The sequence below is a fragment of the Salvelinus alpinus genome, chromosome 12 (assembly GCF_045679555.1).
Source record: "Salvelinus alpinus chromosome 12, SLU_Salpinus.1, whole genome shotgun sequence".
NCBI lineage: Eukaryota > Metazoa > Chordata > Actinopteri > Salmoniformes > Salmonidae > Salvelinus > Salvelinus alpinus.
The window spans coordinates 44,493,937-44,512,320 of NC_092097.1; the positions used below are offsets into that span (position 1 = coordinate 44,493,937).

Genomic DNA, 18,384 nt, shown 5'->3' on the forward strand with positions numbered 1-18,384 from the left:
GCAGGTTACCTTAGTGTTCTTGGGCACAGGGACTATGGTGGTCTGCTTAAAACATGTTGGTATTACAGGCTCGGACAGAGAGAGGTTGAAAATGTCAGTGAAGACACTTGCCTGTTGGTCAGCGCATGCTCGCAGTACAGGTCCTGGTAATCCGTCTGGCTCTGCGGCCTTGTGAATGTTGACCTGTTTAAAGGTCTTACTCACATCGGCTGTGGAGAGCGTGATCACACAGTCTTCCGGAACAGCTGGTGCTCTCATGCATGTTTCAGTGTTGTTTAGCTCGTCTGGTAGGCTAGTGTCACTGGGCAGCTCCCGGCTGTGCTTCCCTTTGTAGTCTGTAATGGTTTGCAAGCCCTGCCACATCCGACGAGCATCAGAGCCGGTGTAGTACAATTAGATCTTAGTCCTGTACTGATGCTTTGCCTGTTTGATGGGTTACAGTCCCGCTTCTTGAGCTTCCGGGTTACAGTCCCACTCCCTGAAAGTGGCTGCTCTAGCCTTTAGCTCAGTGCCTATGTTGCCTGTAATCCATGACTTCTGGTTGAGGTATGTACGTACAGTCACTGTGGGGATGACGTCATCGTTGCACTTATTGATGAATCCAATGACTGATGTGGTGTACTCCTCAATGCCATCGGAGGAATCTCTGAACATATTCCAGTCTGTGCTAACAAAACAGTCCTGTAGCTTAGCATCTGCTTCATCTCACCATGTTTTTATAGACCGAGTCACTGGTGCTTCCTGCTTAAATTTTTGCTTGTAAGCAGGAATCAGGAGGATGGAATTATATGCTCAGATTTGCCAAATGGAGGGTGAGCACGCGTCTCTGTGTGTGGAGTAAAGGTGGTCCAGAGTTTTTTTCCCTCTGGTTGCACATTTAACATTTAGTAAGACGGTTTTAAGTTTCCCTGCATTAAAGTCCCCGGCCACTAGGAGCACCGCCTCTGGGTGAGAGTTTCGCTGTTTGCTTATGGCAGAATACAGCACATTGAGTGTGGTCTTAGTGCCATCATCAGTTTGTGGTGGTATGTCGACAGCTACAAAAAAAATACAGATGAAAACTCTCTAGGTAGATAGACCACACTATCTAGCTTATCATGAGATACTCTACCTCAGGCGAGCAAAACCTCGAGACTTCCTTAGATATCGTGCACCAGCTGTTATTTACAAAAATACATAGTCCGCCGCCCCTCGTCTTACCAGACGCCGCTGTTCTATCCTGCTGGTGCAGTGTATTACCAGCCAGCTGTATGTTGATAATGTCATCGTTCAGCCACGACTCTGTGAAGCGTAAGATATTAGTTTTGAATGTCCCGCTGGTAGTTTAATCTTCCGCGTTGGTCATTGATTTTATTTTCCAAAGATTGCACGTTTGCTAGCAGAATGGAAGGAGGTGGGGGTTTATTCAATCGCATACGAATTCTCACAAGACAACCCGCCCTCCGGCACCTTTTTCTCGGGGATCTGGGCCTGTTCCCGGGAAAGCAGTATATCATTCGCATCAGACTCGTTAAAGGAAAAAAAGGATTCTGCCAGTTTGTGGTGAGTAATCGCAGTTCTGATGTCTAGAAGTTATTTTCGGTCATAAGAGACGGTAGCAGCAACATTATGTACAAAATAAGTTTAAAAAATAAGTTACAAACACCACAAAGAAACAAACAAAAAAACACAATTGGTTAGGAACATTTAAAACGTCAACCTTGTTCTCCGGCGCCATTTTGTGTCTCAGTAGTGAGTAGAGTTACAAACGGACTATACTAAACAAGTTCAATGTCTTACCTGGGATTAAATGTTTTACACACACATAGCTACATGTAGCCTACTTGGACACCATGTCCCCACATTTCCCACTCTCTCACGCCAAATAGCCTGAAGCCACAGGGATCTTCTCGAAAGCTCTATTTCCCTTCGTGGGAGCATTGCAAACTGTAGGTTGAATTCTTTTAAATGGTTACATGTACATTGAACAACAACGCAGCTTTTTAGCGTGTTTTGTTATTTCTGTATAACAAAAAATGTACGACGAAGTTGCCTCTTTTACAATGGGGATCAATAGGAAAGAATGCTGGTTTTCCCCCATTTCTGGGCGTGGTCAAGGGGAATTCCTCATTATTACATGAACATCGGCTGAGACTTTATACTGCATCCATAAAACTATAAGACCACAGTCAATTTAAATTCACCACCTGTTGTCTAAGTGGCCATTCAAAAGTGCATGGAGCTTTGATTGATGGACCACACTGTCTTCAGGAGGATGTTAAAGAGACGAGTAAGAGAAAATGGAAGAAATGTATCTTACCTAGTAAGCACAAGATGTTGAAAAGACTTACGCTCATAGGTTACTACTCCAGTAGTAAGGTTCTGAATAAGTACCAACGGCTATAAGAGCCAAGTATCCATGAGGGCAAATCTATTCTTTATTCCTAATGTCACTAGATAAGGAATAGGGTAACATACAGACACAGTAGTGCAGGGCGATATGACCTAAAAATCATCCTGATTTTTTTCAAACTTACGCGGTGCACCTACTGGCCGGGGACTTTAATGCAGGGAATTCACAATATATTTTTTTCCTTCTGTTTTCTCTAAATAAGCGTTGTTGTACAATTAAAAGGTCAAATACACTGCATTTCAAACAGTCAGCAATAATCGAATGAATTCAGCGCTTGTGAAGTTATACCTAGGCTAAGTAGAAGCCTTCCACGACCATAAAGCCCCACTAATGATTTCATTATCAAAATAGTTTAACCTGCTTTTTTTTTTGCAATATTCTCTGATCTGGCATTCAAAACATTTTTTGTTTTACTAGAACCATGCATAATGCACATTGCCTAATAATGACTAACTTCTTGTAGCAGGCATTGGGCTATAGATTAACACAGCTCTCAATATCTCAAGCCCACGTGCTAGTGATTAGCCAGGTAATCTTTTATATTTCAAGTTTAGCCAGCTTGGATCTATTTGCCAGGTAACGAGGTTGAACAGTTGAGCTGTTATCAACACACCCTTTTGTCTGTCTGCAACTGTTTGAAAAGCTTGTTACCCCGCCCACTTTGTTCAGATGGTGAAATCAAGTGGCCTACCTTATTTCTCACAATGAGAATGTGTAGCCAATCCCTTATATAACTGTGTTTTATGCTTATTGCACATTTAAAAAACACAAACAGACTAGACAGCTAGTATAACAGTAATTGTCTAAAATGCTGCAAGCGGAGCTGTAGCCAAATGGCACGCAACAAACTGAGCATTCATTTTCCAGATCAATGTTCATTCATACTCTCGTTTCAGTGGTGTCGGCTCTCAATGAGAGGAGTTTAGACATAAAAAGGGTATCGTTAGAAAAGTTCACTTCTCCATTACAGTAAAATAATGTCTCAATGTGTTTTGCTGTCCATATGACCGATTCTGTTGGACCAAACCTCAAATGCTAATAGTGAGTTGAAACCGCTTGTCAGAGAGGAAGACGTGATCTCTCAACTTTGTTGGCATAAGTGGCAGAGGAAGGGGCTTGCTGTATGTGTGTAAAAACTATTGGTCTCTAAATCTGGAGAAATGACAGTCCATGTAAAAAATTGTTGGTAACTAAATCCAGCTAGAAGGAGCACGTAAAAACGGTTGGCTGGTATACCCTCACCAGTCTGAGCAGTCGGCTGTGAATGCTCCAACCCACTATATACTTCTAATGGACTGGTTTGGTTCTGCCTTGTATAGTGCTGTCTGGTTAGAACATGATGTTGAGGCCCATCACTGTACTCTTAATATTCACCACAACACACACACAGCTGTTTCCTTTGAAGATGTTTATATGGAGTTTGGTAATCCGAATGACTTGGAATGACTTAGTGTTACTGTTGACAATAAAAAGTCCTCAGAAAGATGCGTCTTCTCCCTTCGGACGACGATAAGACTCTGACCTGAGTGGGCGGGTGCAGTGTCCAGATACGCATTTCAAAACGCTCTGAATGGTTGGGAAAGGCAAGGCTATAATGGGTGAGGGATAACTAAGGTAGGCTGAGCAGCCAAACTGAAGGGACTGTGAGCGGGAGTTAGGTAGAGAGAGGAGGAGCAGGACAGCCTTTTGACAGTGTGTAAACCATAGAGGAAGAGGCGAAGTCAAAGGTTTCACTTTTGCTCAAATCTGTCAAAAATAAGCCCAATGCGTTTCTGGGCAAATCCTGTTTACAAAAATTAACTACGACAAAATGTGAATGTGCCAAGACTGTGGGAATGCCTGAAGGTCCACAGAGCATAGGCAAATGCAGTAGACTTGAGATGTACATCCCTTTCCAACTGCAGTCCAGATAGTAGGCCAGGTCCACACACAAGTCAGCAGCACCGTTCACAATAAAGCAGGGGTGAAACAAACTGACATGAACAAAAACCCAGCTCCAACAGCATGCGCTCTTCATTGCCAGAAAAACTAACTATAGATCTCTTATTTCTTACCTTCTTCATTCTGCCGTTGCGTGTGCCTGTGAAGGCCACGGTGTTGCCGCGGTAATCGTAGGCGGCCACCGAGGTCATGCCGTCCTCCTTGTCGATGAAGAGCGGTATTCCTTCTATGGTGCTGGTCCCACCCAGAGGCTGGTTAAAGTCCTGGCCGCAAAAGTTGTCATCGATCTGGAGAGGCTGAGAGAAAGAGAGCAGGAGAGAGAGAGCGTGGGAGAGATAGAAAGCCGGGGAAGAGAGAGAGCGGGGGGAGAGAGAGAGAGAGACAGAGAGAGAGAGAGAGAGAGAAGGTGGGACAGGGGGGGAGGGATGGAGAGAGAAGGGGAGAGGGAGAGGGGAGGGAGGGGGAGAGAGATAGGGGGAGAGAGAGGGAGGGATAGGGGGAGAGAGGGGGAAAGAGAAGGGGAGGGATAGAGAGAGCGAGGGGGAGAGAGGGGGGGAGAGGGGGAGGGAGAGAGAGAGGGTGAGAGAGAGGGGTGTAGAGAGAGGGAGGGAGAGAGAGGGAGGGAGAGAGAGAGAGGGAGGGGGAGAGGGAGGGGGAGAGGGGGGGAGAGGTAGAGAGAGGGAGGGATGGGGAGAGAGAGAGGGGGAGAGAGGGGGAGAGAGGGAGGAGGAGGGAGGGGGAGAGAGGGGGAGGGAGAGAGAGAGGGTGAGAGAGAGGGGGGTAGAGAGAAGGAGGGAGAGAGAGAGAGGGGGGGTAGAGAGAGGGAGAGAGAGAGAGAGAGGGGGGGTAGAGAGAGGGAGGGGGAGAGAGGGAGGGGGGAGGGAGGGGGAGAGAGGGAGGGGGAGAGAGAGGGGGGAGAGGTAGAGAGAGGGAGGGATGTGGAGAGAGGAGGAGGGAGGGGGAGAGAGGGGGGAGAGGTAGAGCGAGGGAAGGGGAGAGGAGGAGGGAGAGAGCGAGGGGAGTGAGGGGGGGTAGAGAGAGGGAAGGGGAGAGGAGGAGGGAGAGAGGGGGGAGAGGTAGAGAGAGGGAGGGGGAGAGGAGGAGGCAGAGAGAGGGGGAGCGAGGGGGGGAGAGAGAGAGGGGGAGCGAGGGGGGGAGGGGGGAGGGAGGGAGGGGGAGAGAGGAGGAGCGAGAGAAAGAGGGGGAGAGAGATGAGGGGGGAGGGGGGGAGAGGTAGAGAGAGGGAAGGGGAGAGGAGGAGGGAGAGAGAGAGGGGGAGTGAGGGGGGGCAGAGAGAGAGGGGGAGAGGTAAAGAGAGGGAGGGAGAGAGGAGGAGGGAGTAGAGAGAGGGAAGGGGAGAGGAGGAGGGAGAGAGGGGGGAGAGGTAGAGAGAGGGAGGGGGAGAGGAGGAGGCAGAGAGAGAGGGGGAGAGGTAAAGAGAGGGAGGGAGAGAGGAGGAGGGAGAGGGGGAGAGCGAGGAGGGAGAGAGGGAGGGGGAGAGAGAGGGGGGATAGGTAGAGCGAGGGAAGGAGGGGGAGAGATGAGGAGGGAGAGAGAGAGAGGAGAGAGAGGAGGAGGGAGAGAGAGAGGGGGAGAGAGAGGAGGAGGGAGAGAGAGAGGGGGAGAGAGAGGAGGAGGGAGAGAGAGAGGGAGGGAGAGAGGTAGAGAGTGGGAGGGAGGGGGAGAGAGGAGGAGGAGGGAGAGAGAGAAGGGGAGAGAGAGGAGGAGGGAGAGGGAGAGGGGGGGTAGAGAGAGGGAGGGATGGGGAGAGAGGAGGAGGGAGAGAGGGGGGAGAGGAGGAGGGAGAGGGAGATAGAGGTAGAGAGAGGGAGGGAGGGGGAGAGGTAGAGAGAGGGATAGGGGGAGAGGGATAGGGGGAGAGGGAGGGATGGGGAGAGGGATAGGGGAGAGAGGAGGGAGAGGGAGGGACGGGGAGAGAGGGAGGGGGAGAGAGATAGGGGGAGAGAGGGAGGGGGAGAGAGATAGGGGGAGAGAGGGAGAGGGGGAGAGAGAGGAGGAGGGAGAGAGGGAGGTAGAGAGAGGGGGAGAGGTAGAGAGAGGGGGAGAGGTAGAGGTTAGATGAGTTGTAGCAGTGATATAACGGTGTCTAATATTTGTGGATATATAAGCTAACAGCATCAGTATAACTAAAGGATGTGTGACAGAAAGACAGAGGAAAGGGACAATGTTTTGGGGTCAGTTGTGTGTGTATCTGCATATCTGCATGTCAAAGTACTGTTTGTGTGCGTGTGTCTGTGCGTCTCCTCAACTGATTCTCCAATCCACTCAGTCAGGGGTCTAATTCCAACCTGCTACTTGGGTTGCTAGCTGAACCACTGACACATTAAAACATTCAGCCTCGAGGGTAGAGGTCACCAACCTTACTACGCATATCAAATCAGCCTCTCTCAAATCAGTCATGACACACCCTTGACGGTGTGAGTGTGTTTGTGTGTGTGCAACACGCTATGAGGCCTAAGAGGTTGCTATCCGAGGAAGGCTGGAAATTAAGTTGTCAGTGTGTGTTTAACACTGGCAACACGCACTTACACACACACACGCACTTACACACACGCACTTACACACACACACACACACACACACACACACACACACACACACACACACACACACACACACACACACACACACACACACACACACACACACACACACACACACACACACACACACACACACACAGAGAGTGAGTGTGTAAATGGTGGTGTAATCTAAAATCGTATCACTGCATCATCTGATTGATCCAAAAGAGAACATATAACTCTTCCTCTCTCCATCTGTTGAAATTGATGCAGCACGACTTGCGTTGCGTCAATATCCCTTTATTCTCCCCTTTCTATTATTTTATTCTCTCCCTCTCTGCCCCTCTCTCCCTCCCTCTCTGCCCCTCTCTCCTTCCCTCTATGCCCCTCTCTCCCTCTCTGCCCCCCTTTCTCTCCCTCTCTGCCCCTCTCTCCCTCTCCGCCCTCTCTCTCTCTCCCGCTCTGCCCCCCTTGCTCTCCCTCTCTGCCCCCTCACTCTCCTTCTCTGCCCCTCCCTTGCCTCTCGCCCCTCCCTTCCCCCTCCCCCCTCTTCCTATCTTCCCCCTCTTCCTATCTTCCCCCTCCCTCAAATCCATCCTTTACCAAGCGCTACAGTAGACAAGGACAGTAAATCTACACATCAATATTCTCACTCCTCTCTACCCCCCCCTCCTCCTCTCCCCACTTCACTCACCTTTTCTCTCGCTTAATCTATCCAAAAGGTTTCTATCTCACATCGGGAAGAATTTGGGGTATCAATTCGGTTAACAAAGCCCCCTCGTTCGCCCTGCGGCCTGGTGGAGAGAGAGGAATTGTCACCAACAGAAAGAAAAGGAGAGAAAGCTGCTTTACGGAAACCTTCCTTGACTCACTAGCAATGGGCATCTGGAGAAGGATAGGGAGAAGTGGAGTGAAGTGTGTGTGTGTTTGTCCACATGTCCACTGAAACAGGTATATTTATTCGCTAATTGCCTTGGACTGTCTCCTGTCTAGACAAAACCGACCGACCATATAGACAAAACCGACCGACCAACCAAAGTGACAAGAGGGACCATATTCAACCCAGTCAAGCAAGTCTCCTTAAATCAGAATTTGACTCAGACACTTATAGTAAGACACAACATGCAGCCCCTTGACACCAGAGCCTGAGGGAAGGACCTCAAAGGGTTAATGCATGTTTGGGGTGGGTGGATTTGAAAGGGTTAAGATGCATTACAGAGTAGACAGACATAGCTATGATAAAAGTTAGCTACGCTGCACTGGACAGTATAGTCAAAACACATGCAAAGTGCAAAATATGGAACACGAAAAAATATTTCTGCCGAGGCTCACTTTGAAGATGCTGGAACAGTCCACATTTACTTTCCCTCTGTAACCAAAACAAGTAATGAATAGAAAAATCTGACAACCCCATAGTATACTAAACAAAATATAAACACAACATGCAACAATTTCTAAGATTTTACTGAGTTACAGTTCATATAAGGAAATGAGTCAATTGAAATAAATTCATTAGGTCCTATTCCATGGATTTCCCATGACTGGGAATACAGATATGCATCTGTTGGTGAGATATCTTTAAAAAAAAGTAGGGGCGTGGATCAGAAAACCAGTCGCTATCTGGTGTGACCACCATTTGCCAACTGCAGCTCGACATCTCCTTCACATAGAGTTTCATCAGGCTGGTGATTATGGCCTGTAGAATGTTGTTCCACTCCTCTTCAATGTCTGTGTGAAGGTGCTGGAAAATGGCGGGAACTGGAACACGCGGTCGTACACATTGATCCAGAGCATACCAAACATGCTCAATGTTGAGTATGCAGAACATGGAAGAACTGGGACATTTTCAGCTTCCAAGAATTGTGTGCAAATCCTTGCGACATGGGGCCATGAATTATCATGCTGAAACATGAGGTGATGAATGGCACGACAATGGGCCTCAGGATCTCGTTACGGTATATCTATGCATTTAAATAGCCATCAATAAAATGCCTGTCCATACCATAACCCTACCGCCACCATGGGACACTTTGTTCACAACATTGACATCAGCAAACCGTTCCCCCAAACGACGCCAAACACACTGTCTGCTATTTGCCCGGTACAGTTGAAACCAGGATTCATCCTTGAAGAGCACACTTTTCCCAGCGTGCCAGTGGCCATCGAAGGTGAGCATTTACTCACTGAAGTCAGTGACGACGCTGAACCGCAGTCAGGTCAAGACACTGGTGAGGACGATGAGCACGCAGATGAGCTTCCCTGAGACGGTTTCTGACAGTTTGGGCAGAAATTCTTCAGTTGTGCAAACTCAGTTTCCTCAGCGCTCTGGGAGGCTGGTGTCAGATGATCCCACAGGTGAAGAAGCCGGATGTGGAGGTCCTGGGCTGGCGTGGTTACACGTGGTCTCTGGTTGTGAGGCCAGTTGGACAGACTCCCAAATTCTCTAAAACGACACTAGTGGCAGCTTATGGTAGATAAATTAACATAAAATGTTCTGCCAACATCTCTGGTGGACATTCCTGCAGTCAGCATGCCAATTACACAGTCCCTCAAAACTTGAAACATCTGTGTCATTGAGTTGTGTGACAAAACTGCACATTTTAGAGAGGCCTTTTATTGTCACTAGCACAAGGTGCACATGTGTAATGACTATGCTGTTTAATCAGCTTCTTGATATGCCACATTTGGCAGGTGGATGGATTATCTTGGCAAAGGAGAAATGCTCACTAACAGGAATGTAAACAAATTTGTGCACAAACTTGGACAGAAATAAGCTTTTTGTGCATATGGAAAATGTCCGGCACCAACACTTTATATGTCGTGTTTATATATTTTCTTAGTGTAGAATACTTGATCTATATACCTAGTCGGCTTGTTGTTTTCTATGCGAGATAAATATTCCTCTCGAGGCACATTTAAGTTACGAGTTTCATAGGGAGGGAATACCCAGAATTGAATTTAGGCTGCAAAAATAGGCTACATTCATAAAATTGTATTTGTCACAAGCGCCAAATACAACCGGTGTAGACCTTACAGTCAAATGCTTACTTAACCAATGCAGTTAAGAATAATAAGAATTATGAAAATATTTACTAAATAAACTAAATTTTAAAAAGTAACAATAAAATGGCTATATACACAGGGGGTACCAGTACCAAGTCACTGTGCGGCGGTACAGGTTAGTCAAGGTAATATGTACAGGTATGTAGGGGTAAAGTGACTATGCATAGATAATAAACAGTGAATAGCAATGTTGTAAAAAAAAAAAAAAGGGGGGGTTAGGCCTACAGTGGTTCCTCCTTTAAAAGTTGTGTCATACTGCAGCACACCTTGCGGGCTGCTGCAGCATTCTATGGCACGTTATTTAATTGTCAGCCAATTTTTACGTTAATGCACGTTAGTGCTAGTTTGACCACCAGAGGGCATCTTTGAGAAGCATTTGATAGTCTCCCATATTGGCATTACTAGAGAATTTAAAACCTTTTTTGTAATAACATAATACATGGGATTGATTTTTAGAAATTTGGCTTAATTCATTTGATTAATATTATGGTGTTTCTATTCCGAGAAAAACAAAACCCTCAGGGTTTCCATTAGGATGGAATGGGAAATATTGCACTGTACAACATGACGGTCGGGTGAAGGCTACTGCATAAGAGGATTGGAGGATTCTAAATTAATATCTAAGGGACATAACATTTCCACACTCTAATTGTAGTGTAACCAATACTCATTTCGCCTATGGTAGGCCTACAGTATATCTAAAAATATTTTTTTCAATGACGTGACAAGGATTCTAAATTAATATCTAAGAGGCATTTTCCATTAGGATCTGTGAGAATATCTAAGGGGCTTAGATATAATTCTAAATAAATTAATAATAATCGCTTTGTTTAAAAAGTAACAATATTTTGGAGATTTCATTTTCATTTAACATAGAGTGAGCGACAAAAAAAGGCAATTCTTGAACATGGGGTGAGACATTCTCACAAATTTGTAAATAAAGCCAGTTTGTTATTTATAATTATTTATTTCTGGAGAAACCTAACTTGATTATTTAGCAGACATCACTTGCTTATATTCAGTCAACACATGTATCTTAAGAAAATCATGGAATATAATAGAACATTTTTGTTTCTCAATGATCGTATCGGAGCAGTGAGAAATGGTGCAGAAATAGACATCCACAGCGGGAAGGCTATATATAACGATATTTTGGAGATGATTTTGTTTTTTTTAAATGACAGTGAGCGATTGTAATCTGAATAGAGGCCAAAATATAGCCCTGCTAATAGCCATGACGCTGTACAACGTGACCATGTGTGTTTGAAAGAGTATTTTCCAGTAAGCAACAATGTAGACCTACAGTATATCGAAAAATATGATGTGACTCTCAACCAATAATTACATATAGAGGATTGGAGGATTCTAAATTAAAACCAAAAGCCACCTCATGGGTCTCCCAGTGGCGGGTATCGAACCTGCATCTGTAGCAACGCATTTTGCACTGTGGGAGCCCCCATCCACTCCGGAGCCCCCATCTACAAAGTAACAAAATACAGAGAGGTATATTGTCCTGCTAATAGCCCATAATGGGCTATTATAATAGTGTACATGGTGTCCAGGTCAGGACAACCCCCCCAAAAAAATATTTAGGACTATCAGAAAGAATGTTGGTACTTATTTATTTGATCCAAAGCCATGAATGAGTGAGTCACTCAGCTTTATTTAGGTGCCGGCTATATGACTGTGTCATCAACTTGATAATATATAAAGATATTTTGGAGGTTATTTCGTTTTCAAAAAAACAAAAGAGAGCAATTGTAATCTGAATAAAGGCCAAAATAATATTTGCAAAAGCCCCAAAAATGTATTTCTGTTTTTAGGAGGGAGAGAAACGCTGGGCCAATTGTGCGCCGCCCATGAAGGCCAAAATATAGCCCTGCTAATAGCCATAATGGCGCTGTACAACATGAACGTATGTTTGAAAGAGTATATTCCAGTAAGCAACAATTTGTTCCAATATTTCTGTAATTCACTGATATTTATTCCCATAAAAATTTGTTATGGATCCATAACTAAATAAACATCAGCATTATGAAAGAGGTTTTTTAATCATTATTTTATTAACGAAAACATAAAGATGTTGATGAAGAAATACTGTACTGCTGTTTTGGAGTTAGAAATGTAACACTTCCAAGATGGCGTAGCAGTCAGACGTCATTGTCTTTGTCCTTTCCCTTGTATATATATTTTTATATATTTTTCTTCGCATATCTTTTTTAAATATTTTCCTAAACCTCAACTTCTAAATACTCTCCTGCAACCCGCCTCACCCAATGTGGCGTGGACCTCTTTTTTGCTAAAGTATTTCCATTTACTTTGGATCTGGAATCGCTCAACTGAAGCTAGCCAGCTAACTAGTTACAACCTATCAGTCAGCAAAACCACTGCTAGCGGTCATCAGCTAACCTTAAGCTCGGAAAGCTCTCGCCAGTTTGTACAACGTGACTCAAACCAGAGCATAACGGACCTATTTTTTTCTCTCCATATAACCAGATTCCTACCGCAAACTCTGAACATTTTCATCTGGATCTTCGCAACTAGCTAACCGCAATCACGGGTGACTACTCCTGGCTAGCATTTCCATCCCAGAGCAAGCACCAATTAGCCTGAAGCTAGCCCGGCTAGGGCTCCTGGGCTACCACCGAAGCTCACTCCTGGGCTACAATATCCGGACCCCTTCTACTGCCGGTACAGGGCACGGAACACCGCCGATCCTCTTCGACTGGAATACCGACATAATCAGCCCGAGGATTCCAACAGGCCCCTCAGGCGCGACGTCCGCTGAAGGCCCATTCTGCTAACCGCGGCCTGCTAGCTACCTAGAGCTACTTGGAACCCTACTAATCCACGACTGGTCTATCGACGTCACCGCACGAAGAGTCAAAAACAGACTTGCCTCCATCGCGACGTCCCCCAAAGGCCCTTCTGCTAACTTGTTAGCCCCGATCTGCTAACTGCTAGCTTGATAGCCCAGGTCTGATAAGTGCTTGCTTCCTAACCCGGTCTGCTAACTGCTAGCTTGCTAGCCCCAGTCTGCTAGCTTGTTAGCCCCAGCCTACTAACTGCTAGCTTGTTACCACCGGCCTGCTAACTGTCTGAATCGCCGTGTCCCCAGTCAGCCCAACCACTCACTGGACCAATATGTTCACTTGGCTACGCATGCCTCTCTCTAATATCAATATGCCTCGTCCATTACTGTCCTGGTTAGTTATTACTGTCTTATTTCACTGTAATCAAATCAAATTAAATTTTATTTGTCACATACACATGGTTAGCAGATGTTAATGTGAGTGTAGCGAAATGCTTGTGCTTCTAGTTCTGACAGTGCAGTAATAACCAATGAGTAATCTAACCTAACAATTCCACAACTACTACCTTATACACACAAGTGTAAAGGGATAAAGAATATGTACATAAAGATATATGAATAAGTGATGGTACAGAACGGCATAGGCAAGATGCAGTAGATGGTATCGAGTACAGTATATACATATAAGATGAGTAAACATAAAAGTGGCATAGTTTAAAGTGGCTAGTGATACATGTATTACATAAAGATGGCAAGATGCAGTGGATGATATAGAGTACAGTATATACATATACATTATACTGAGTGGCATTGTTTAAAGTGGCTAGTGATACATTTTTGATAAATTCCCATCAATTTCCATTATTAAAGTGAGCTGGAGTTGAGTCCGTATGTTGGCAGCAGCCACTCAATGTTAGTGGTGGCTGTTTAACAGTCTGATGGCCTTGAGATAGAAGCTGTTTTTCAGTCTCTCGTTTCCTGCTTTGATCCACCTGTACTGACCTCGCCTTCTGGATGATAGCGGGGTGAACAGGCAGTGGCTCGGGTGGTTGTTGTCCTTGATGATCTTTATGGCCTTCCTGTGACATCGGGTGGTGTAGGTGTCCTGGAGGGCAGGTAGTTTGCCCCCAGTGATGCGTTGTGCAGACCTCACTACCCTCTGGAGAGCCTTACGGTTGTGGGCGGAGCAGTTGCCGTACCAGGCAGTGATACAGCCCGACAGGATGCTCTCGATTGTGCATCTGTAGAAGTTTGTGAGTGCTTTTGGTGACAAGCCGAATTTCTTCAGCCTCCTGAGGATGAAGAGGCGCTGCTGCACCTTCTTCACAACGCTGTCTGTGTGGGTGGACCAATTCAGTTTGTCCGTGATGTGTACGCCGAGGAACTTAAAACTTACTACCCTCTCCACTACTGTCCCGTCGATGTGGATAGGGGGGTGCTCCCTCTGCTGTTTCCTGAAGTCCACAATCATCTCCTTTGTTTTGTTGACGTTGAGTGTGAGGTTATTTTCCTGACACCACACTCCGAGGGCCCTCACCTCCTCCCTGTAGGCCGTCTCATCGTTGTTGGTAATCAAGCCTACCACTGTAGTGTCGTCCACAAACTTGATGATTGAGTTGGAGGCGTGCATGGCCACGCATGGCCATGGCCAGTTGGAGGCGTGCATGGTGTTAAATGCTGAGCTGTAGTCGATGAACAGCATTCTCACATAGGTATTCCTCTTGTCCAGATGGGTTAGGGCAGTGTGCAGTGTGGTTGTGATTGCGTCGTCTGTGGACCTATTGGGTCGGTAAGCAAATTGGAGTGGGTCTAGGGTGTCAGGTAGGGTGGAGGTGATATGGTCCTTGACCAGTCTCTCAAAGCACTTCATGATGACGGAAGTTAGTGCTACGGGGCGGTAGTCGTTTAGCTCAGTTACCTTAGCTTTCTTGGGAACAGGAACAATGGAGGCCCTCTTGAAGCATGTGGGAACAGCAGACTGGGATAAGGATTGATTGAATATGTCCGTAAACACACCAGCCAGCTGGTCTGCGCATGCTCTGAGGACGCGGCTGGGGATGCCGTCTGGGCCTGCAGACTTGCGAGGGTTAACACGTTTAAATGTTTTACTCACGTTGGCTGCAGTGAAGGAGAGTCCGCAGGTTTTGGTAGCGGGCCGTGTCAGTGGCACTGTATTGTCCTCAAGTTATTTAGTCTGTCTGGGAGCAAGACATCCTGGTCCGCGACGGGGCTGGTTTTCTTTTTGTAATCCGTGATTGACTGTAGACCCTGCCACATACCTCTTGTGTCTGAGCCGTTGAATTACAACTCTACTTTGTCTCTATACTGACGCTTAGCTTGTTTGATTGCCTTGCGGAGGGAATAGCTACACTGTTTGTATTTGGTCATGTTTCCGGTCACCTTGCCCTAGTTAAAAGCAGTGTTTCGCGCGAATGCTGCCATCAATCCACGGTTTCTGGTTTGGGAATGGTTTAATAGTTGGTGTGGGTACGACATCGCCAATGCACTTTCTAATGAACTCGCTCACCGAATCAGCGTATTCGTCAATGTTGTTGTTGGACGCAATGCGGAACATATCCCAATCCACGTGATCGAAGCAGTCTTGAAGCGTGGAATCAGATTGGTCGGACCAGTGTTGAACAGACCTGAGTGCGGGAGCTTCTTGTTTTAGTTTCTGTCTGTAGGCTGGAAGCAACAAAATGGAGTCGTGGTCAGCTTTTCCGAAAGGAGGGCAGGGGAGGGCCTTATATGCGTCGCGGAAGTTAGAATAACAATGATCCAGGGTTTTACCAGCCCTGGTTGCGCAATCGATATGCTGATAGAATTTAGGGAGTCTTGTTTTCAGATTAGTCTTGTTAGAATCCCCAGCTACAATGAATGCAGCCTCAGGATATGTGGTTTTCAGTTTACATAGAGTCAAATAAAGTTCATTCAGGGCAATCGATGTGTCTGCTTGGGGGGGAATATATACAGCTGTGATTATAATCAAAGAGAATTCCCTTGGTAGATAATGCGGTCGACATTTGATTGTGAGGAATTCTAAGTCAGGTGAACAGAAGGACTTGAGTTCCTGTATGTTGTTATGATCACACCACGTCTCGTTAATCATAAGGCATACCCTCCCGCCCCTCTTCTTAAGAGAAAGATGCTTGTTTCTGTCGGCGCGATGCGTGAAGAAACCAGCTGGCTGCACCGACTCCGATAGCGTCTCTCGAGTAAGCCATGTGTCCGTGAAGCAAAGAACATTACAGTCTCTGATGTCTCTCTGGAAGGCAACCCTTGCTCGGATTTCATCAACCTTGTTGTCAAGAGACTGGACATTGGCGAGTAGTATGCTAGGGAGTGGTGCGAGATGTGCCCGTCTCCGGAGCCTAACCAGAAGACCGCTTCGTTTGCCCCTTTTACGGCGACGTTGTTTAGGTACGCCGGCTGGGATCAGATCCATTGTCCTGGGTGGAAGGCAAAACACAGGATCCCCTTCGGGAAAGTCATATTCCTGGTCGTAATGATGGTGAGTTGACATTGCTCTTATATTCAGTAGTTCCTCCCGACTTTATGTAATAAAACCTAAGATTACCTGGGGTACCAATGTTAGAAATAACACGTACAAAAACAAAATACTGCATAGTTTCCTAGGAACGCGAAGCGAGTCGGCCATCTCTGTCGGCGCCGGAAGTATGATATAGCCCAATATGCCTTAAAACCTCTTGAAGCTAGGGGGCTGAATTTTTATGTTTGGAAAAAATAACGTTCCCAATGTAAGCTGCCTATTTCTCAGGCCCAGATGCTAGAATTTGCATATAATTGACAGAGTAGGACAGTTTCCAAAACTGTCAAAATATTGTCTGTAAGTATAACAGAACTGTTTTTGCAGGCGAAAACCTGAGGAAATCCAACCCGGAAATGCCTCTTATTTTGAAAAATCCCTGTTCCATTGCCTGCCTTTCCTTAATTTAAAGGGATATCAACCAGATTCCTTTTCCTATGGCTTCCTCAGGGTGTGAACAGTCTTTAGACATAGTTTCTAGCTTTTATTCTGAAAAATTAGCGAGATTTATCAAAACGCGTCAGTGGATAGCTGAATGTCCTTCGATTAGTTCATGCGCGCGAAAGTTGGAGCTCGACATTTTCTTTATCTCTTTTATTGAATAGTTTACCGTCCGGTTGAAATATTATCGATTATTCATGTTAAAAACAACCTGAGGATTGATTATAAAAAACGTTTGACATGTTTCTACGAACTTTACGGATACTATTTGGAATTTTCGTCTGCCCTTCATGACCGCTCGAGCCTGTTGATTTCTGAACATAACGCACCAACCAAATGGAGGTTTTTGGATATAAAAATAATATTTATCGAACAAAAGGAACATTTATTGTGTAACTGGGAGTCTCGTGAGTGCAAACATCCGAAGATCATCAAAGGTAAACGATTAATTTTATTGCTTTTCTGACTTTCGTGACCAATCTACATTGCTGCTAGCTGTTCGTAATGTTTTGTCTAGTGATCGATAAACTCACAAACGCTTGGATTGCTTTCGCTGTAAAGCATATTTTCAAAATCTGACACGATAGTTGGATTAACAACAAGCTGTGTTTTGGTATATTTCACTTGGGATTTCATGAAAATAAATATTTTTAGTAATTGTTTTTGAATTTGGCGCTCTGCAATTCAGCGGTTGTTTACGAAAATGATCCCGTTAAAGGGATCCGTGCGCCAAGAGGTTTTAACCAACCATGTTGTTCCACCTCCTACATATGCGAAGACATCACCTGATTTAAACGTCTCCAGAGACTATATCTCTCTCATCATTACTCAATGCCTAGGTTTACCTCCAATGTACTCACATCCTACCTTACCTTTGTCTGTACACTATGCCTTGAATCTATGCTATCGTGCCCAGAAACTTGCTCCTTTTACTCTCTGATCCGAACGTGCTAGACGGCCAGATCGTATCGCCTTTAGCCGTACCCTTTTCCTACTTCTCCTCTGTTCCTCTGGTGATGTAGAGGTTAATCCAGATCCTGCAGTGCCTAGCTCCACTCCCACTCCCCAGGTGCTCTAATTTGTTGACTTTTGTAACCGTAAAAGCCTTGGTTTCGTGCATGTTAACATTAGAAGCCTACTCCCTAAGTTTGTTTTACTCACTGCTTTAGCACACTCTGCCAACCCGGATGTCTTAGCCGTGTCTGAATCCTGGCTTATGAAAACCACCAAAAACCCTGAAATCTCCATCCCTAACTATAAAGAATTTCGCCAAGATAGAACTGCCAAAGGGGGCGGTGTTGCAATCTACTGCAAAGATAGCCTGCAGAGTTCTGTATTACTTTCCAGGTCTGTACCCAAACAATTCGAGCTTCTACTTCTAAAAATTCACCTTTCCAGAAACAAGTCTCTCAAGTCTCTGTTGCCGCTTGCTATAGACCACCCTCTGCCGCCAGCTGTGCCCTCGACACCATATGTGAATTGATTGCCCCCCATCTATCTTCTGAGCTCGTGCTACTAGGTGACCTAAACTGGGACATGCTTAACACCCCGGCCATCCTACAATTTAAGCTTGATGCCCTCAATCTCACAAAAATAATCAATGAACCGACCAGGTACAACCCCAAATCCGTAAACACGGGCACCC

The 18,384-nt window shown here is 45.6% G+C and overlaps 1 protein-coding gene across 2 annotated transcripts in view; it reads right to left on the reverse strand.

Annotated features, from left to right (window-relative positions):
* LOC139536245 (plexin-A1-like) overlaps window positions 1-18,384 on the reverse strand; it is a 416,804-nt gene that overhangs the window by 298,562 nt on the left and 99,858 nt on the right. For both annotated transcript variants that reach the window (XM_071336602.1, XM_071336603.1), the window contains exon 3: window positions 4,447-4,629. In XM_071336602.1, coding sequence (XP_071192703.1) covers window positions 4,447-4,629 — 183 coding nt within the window. The remainder of the gene's footprint in view (window positions 1-4,446; window positions 4,630-18,384) is intronic.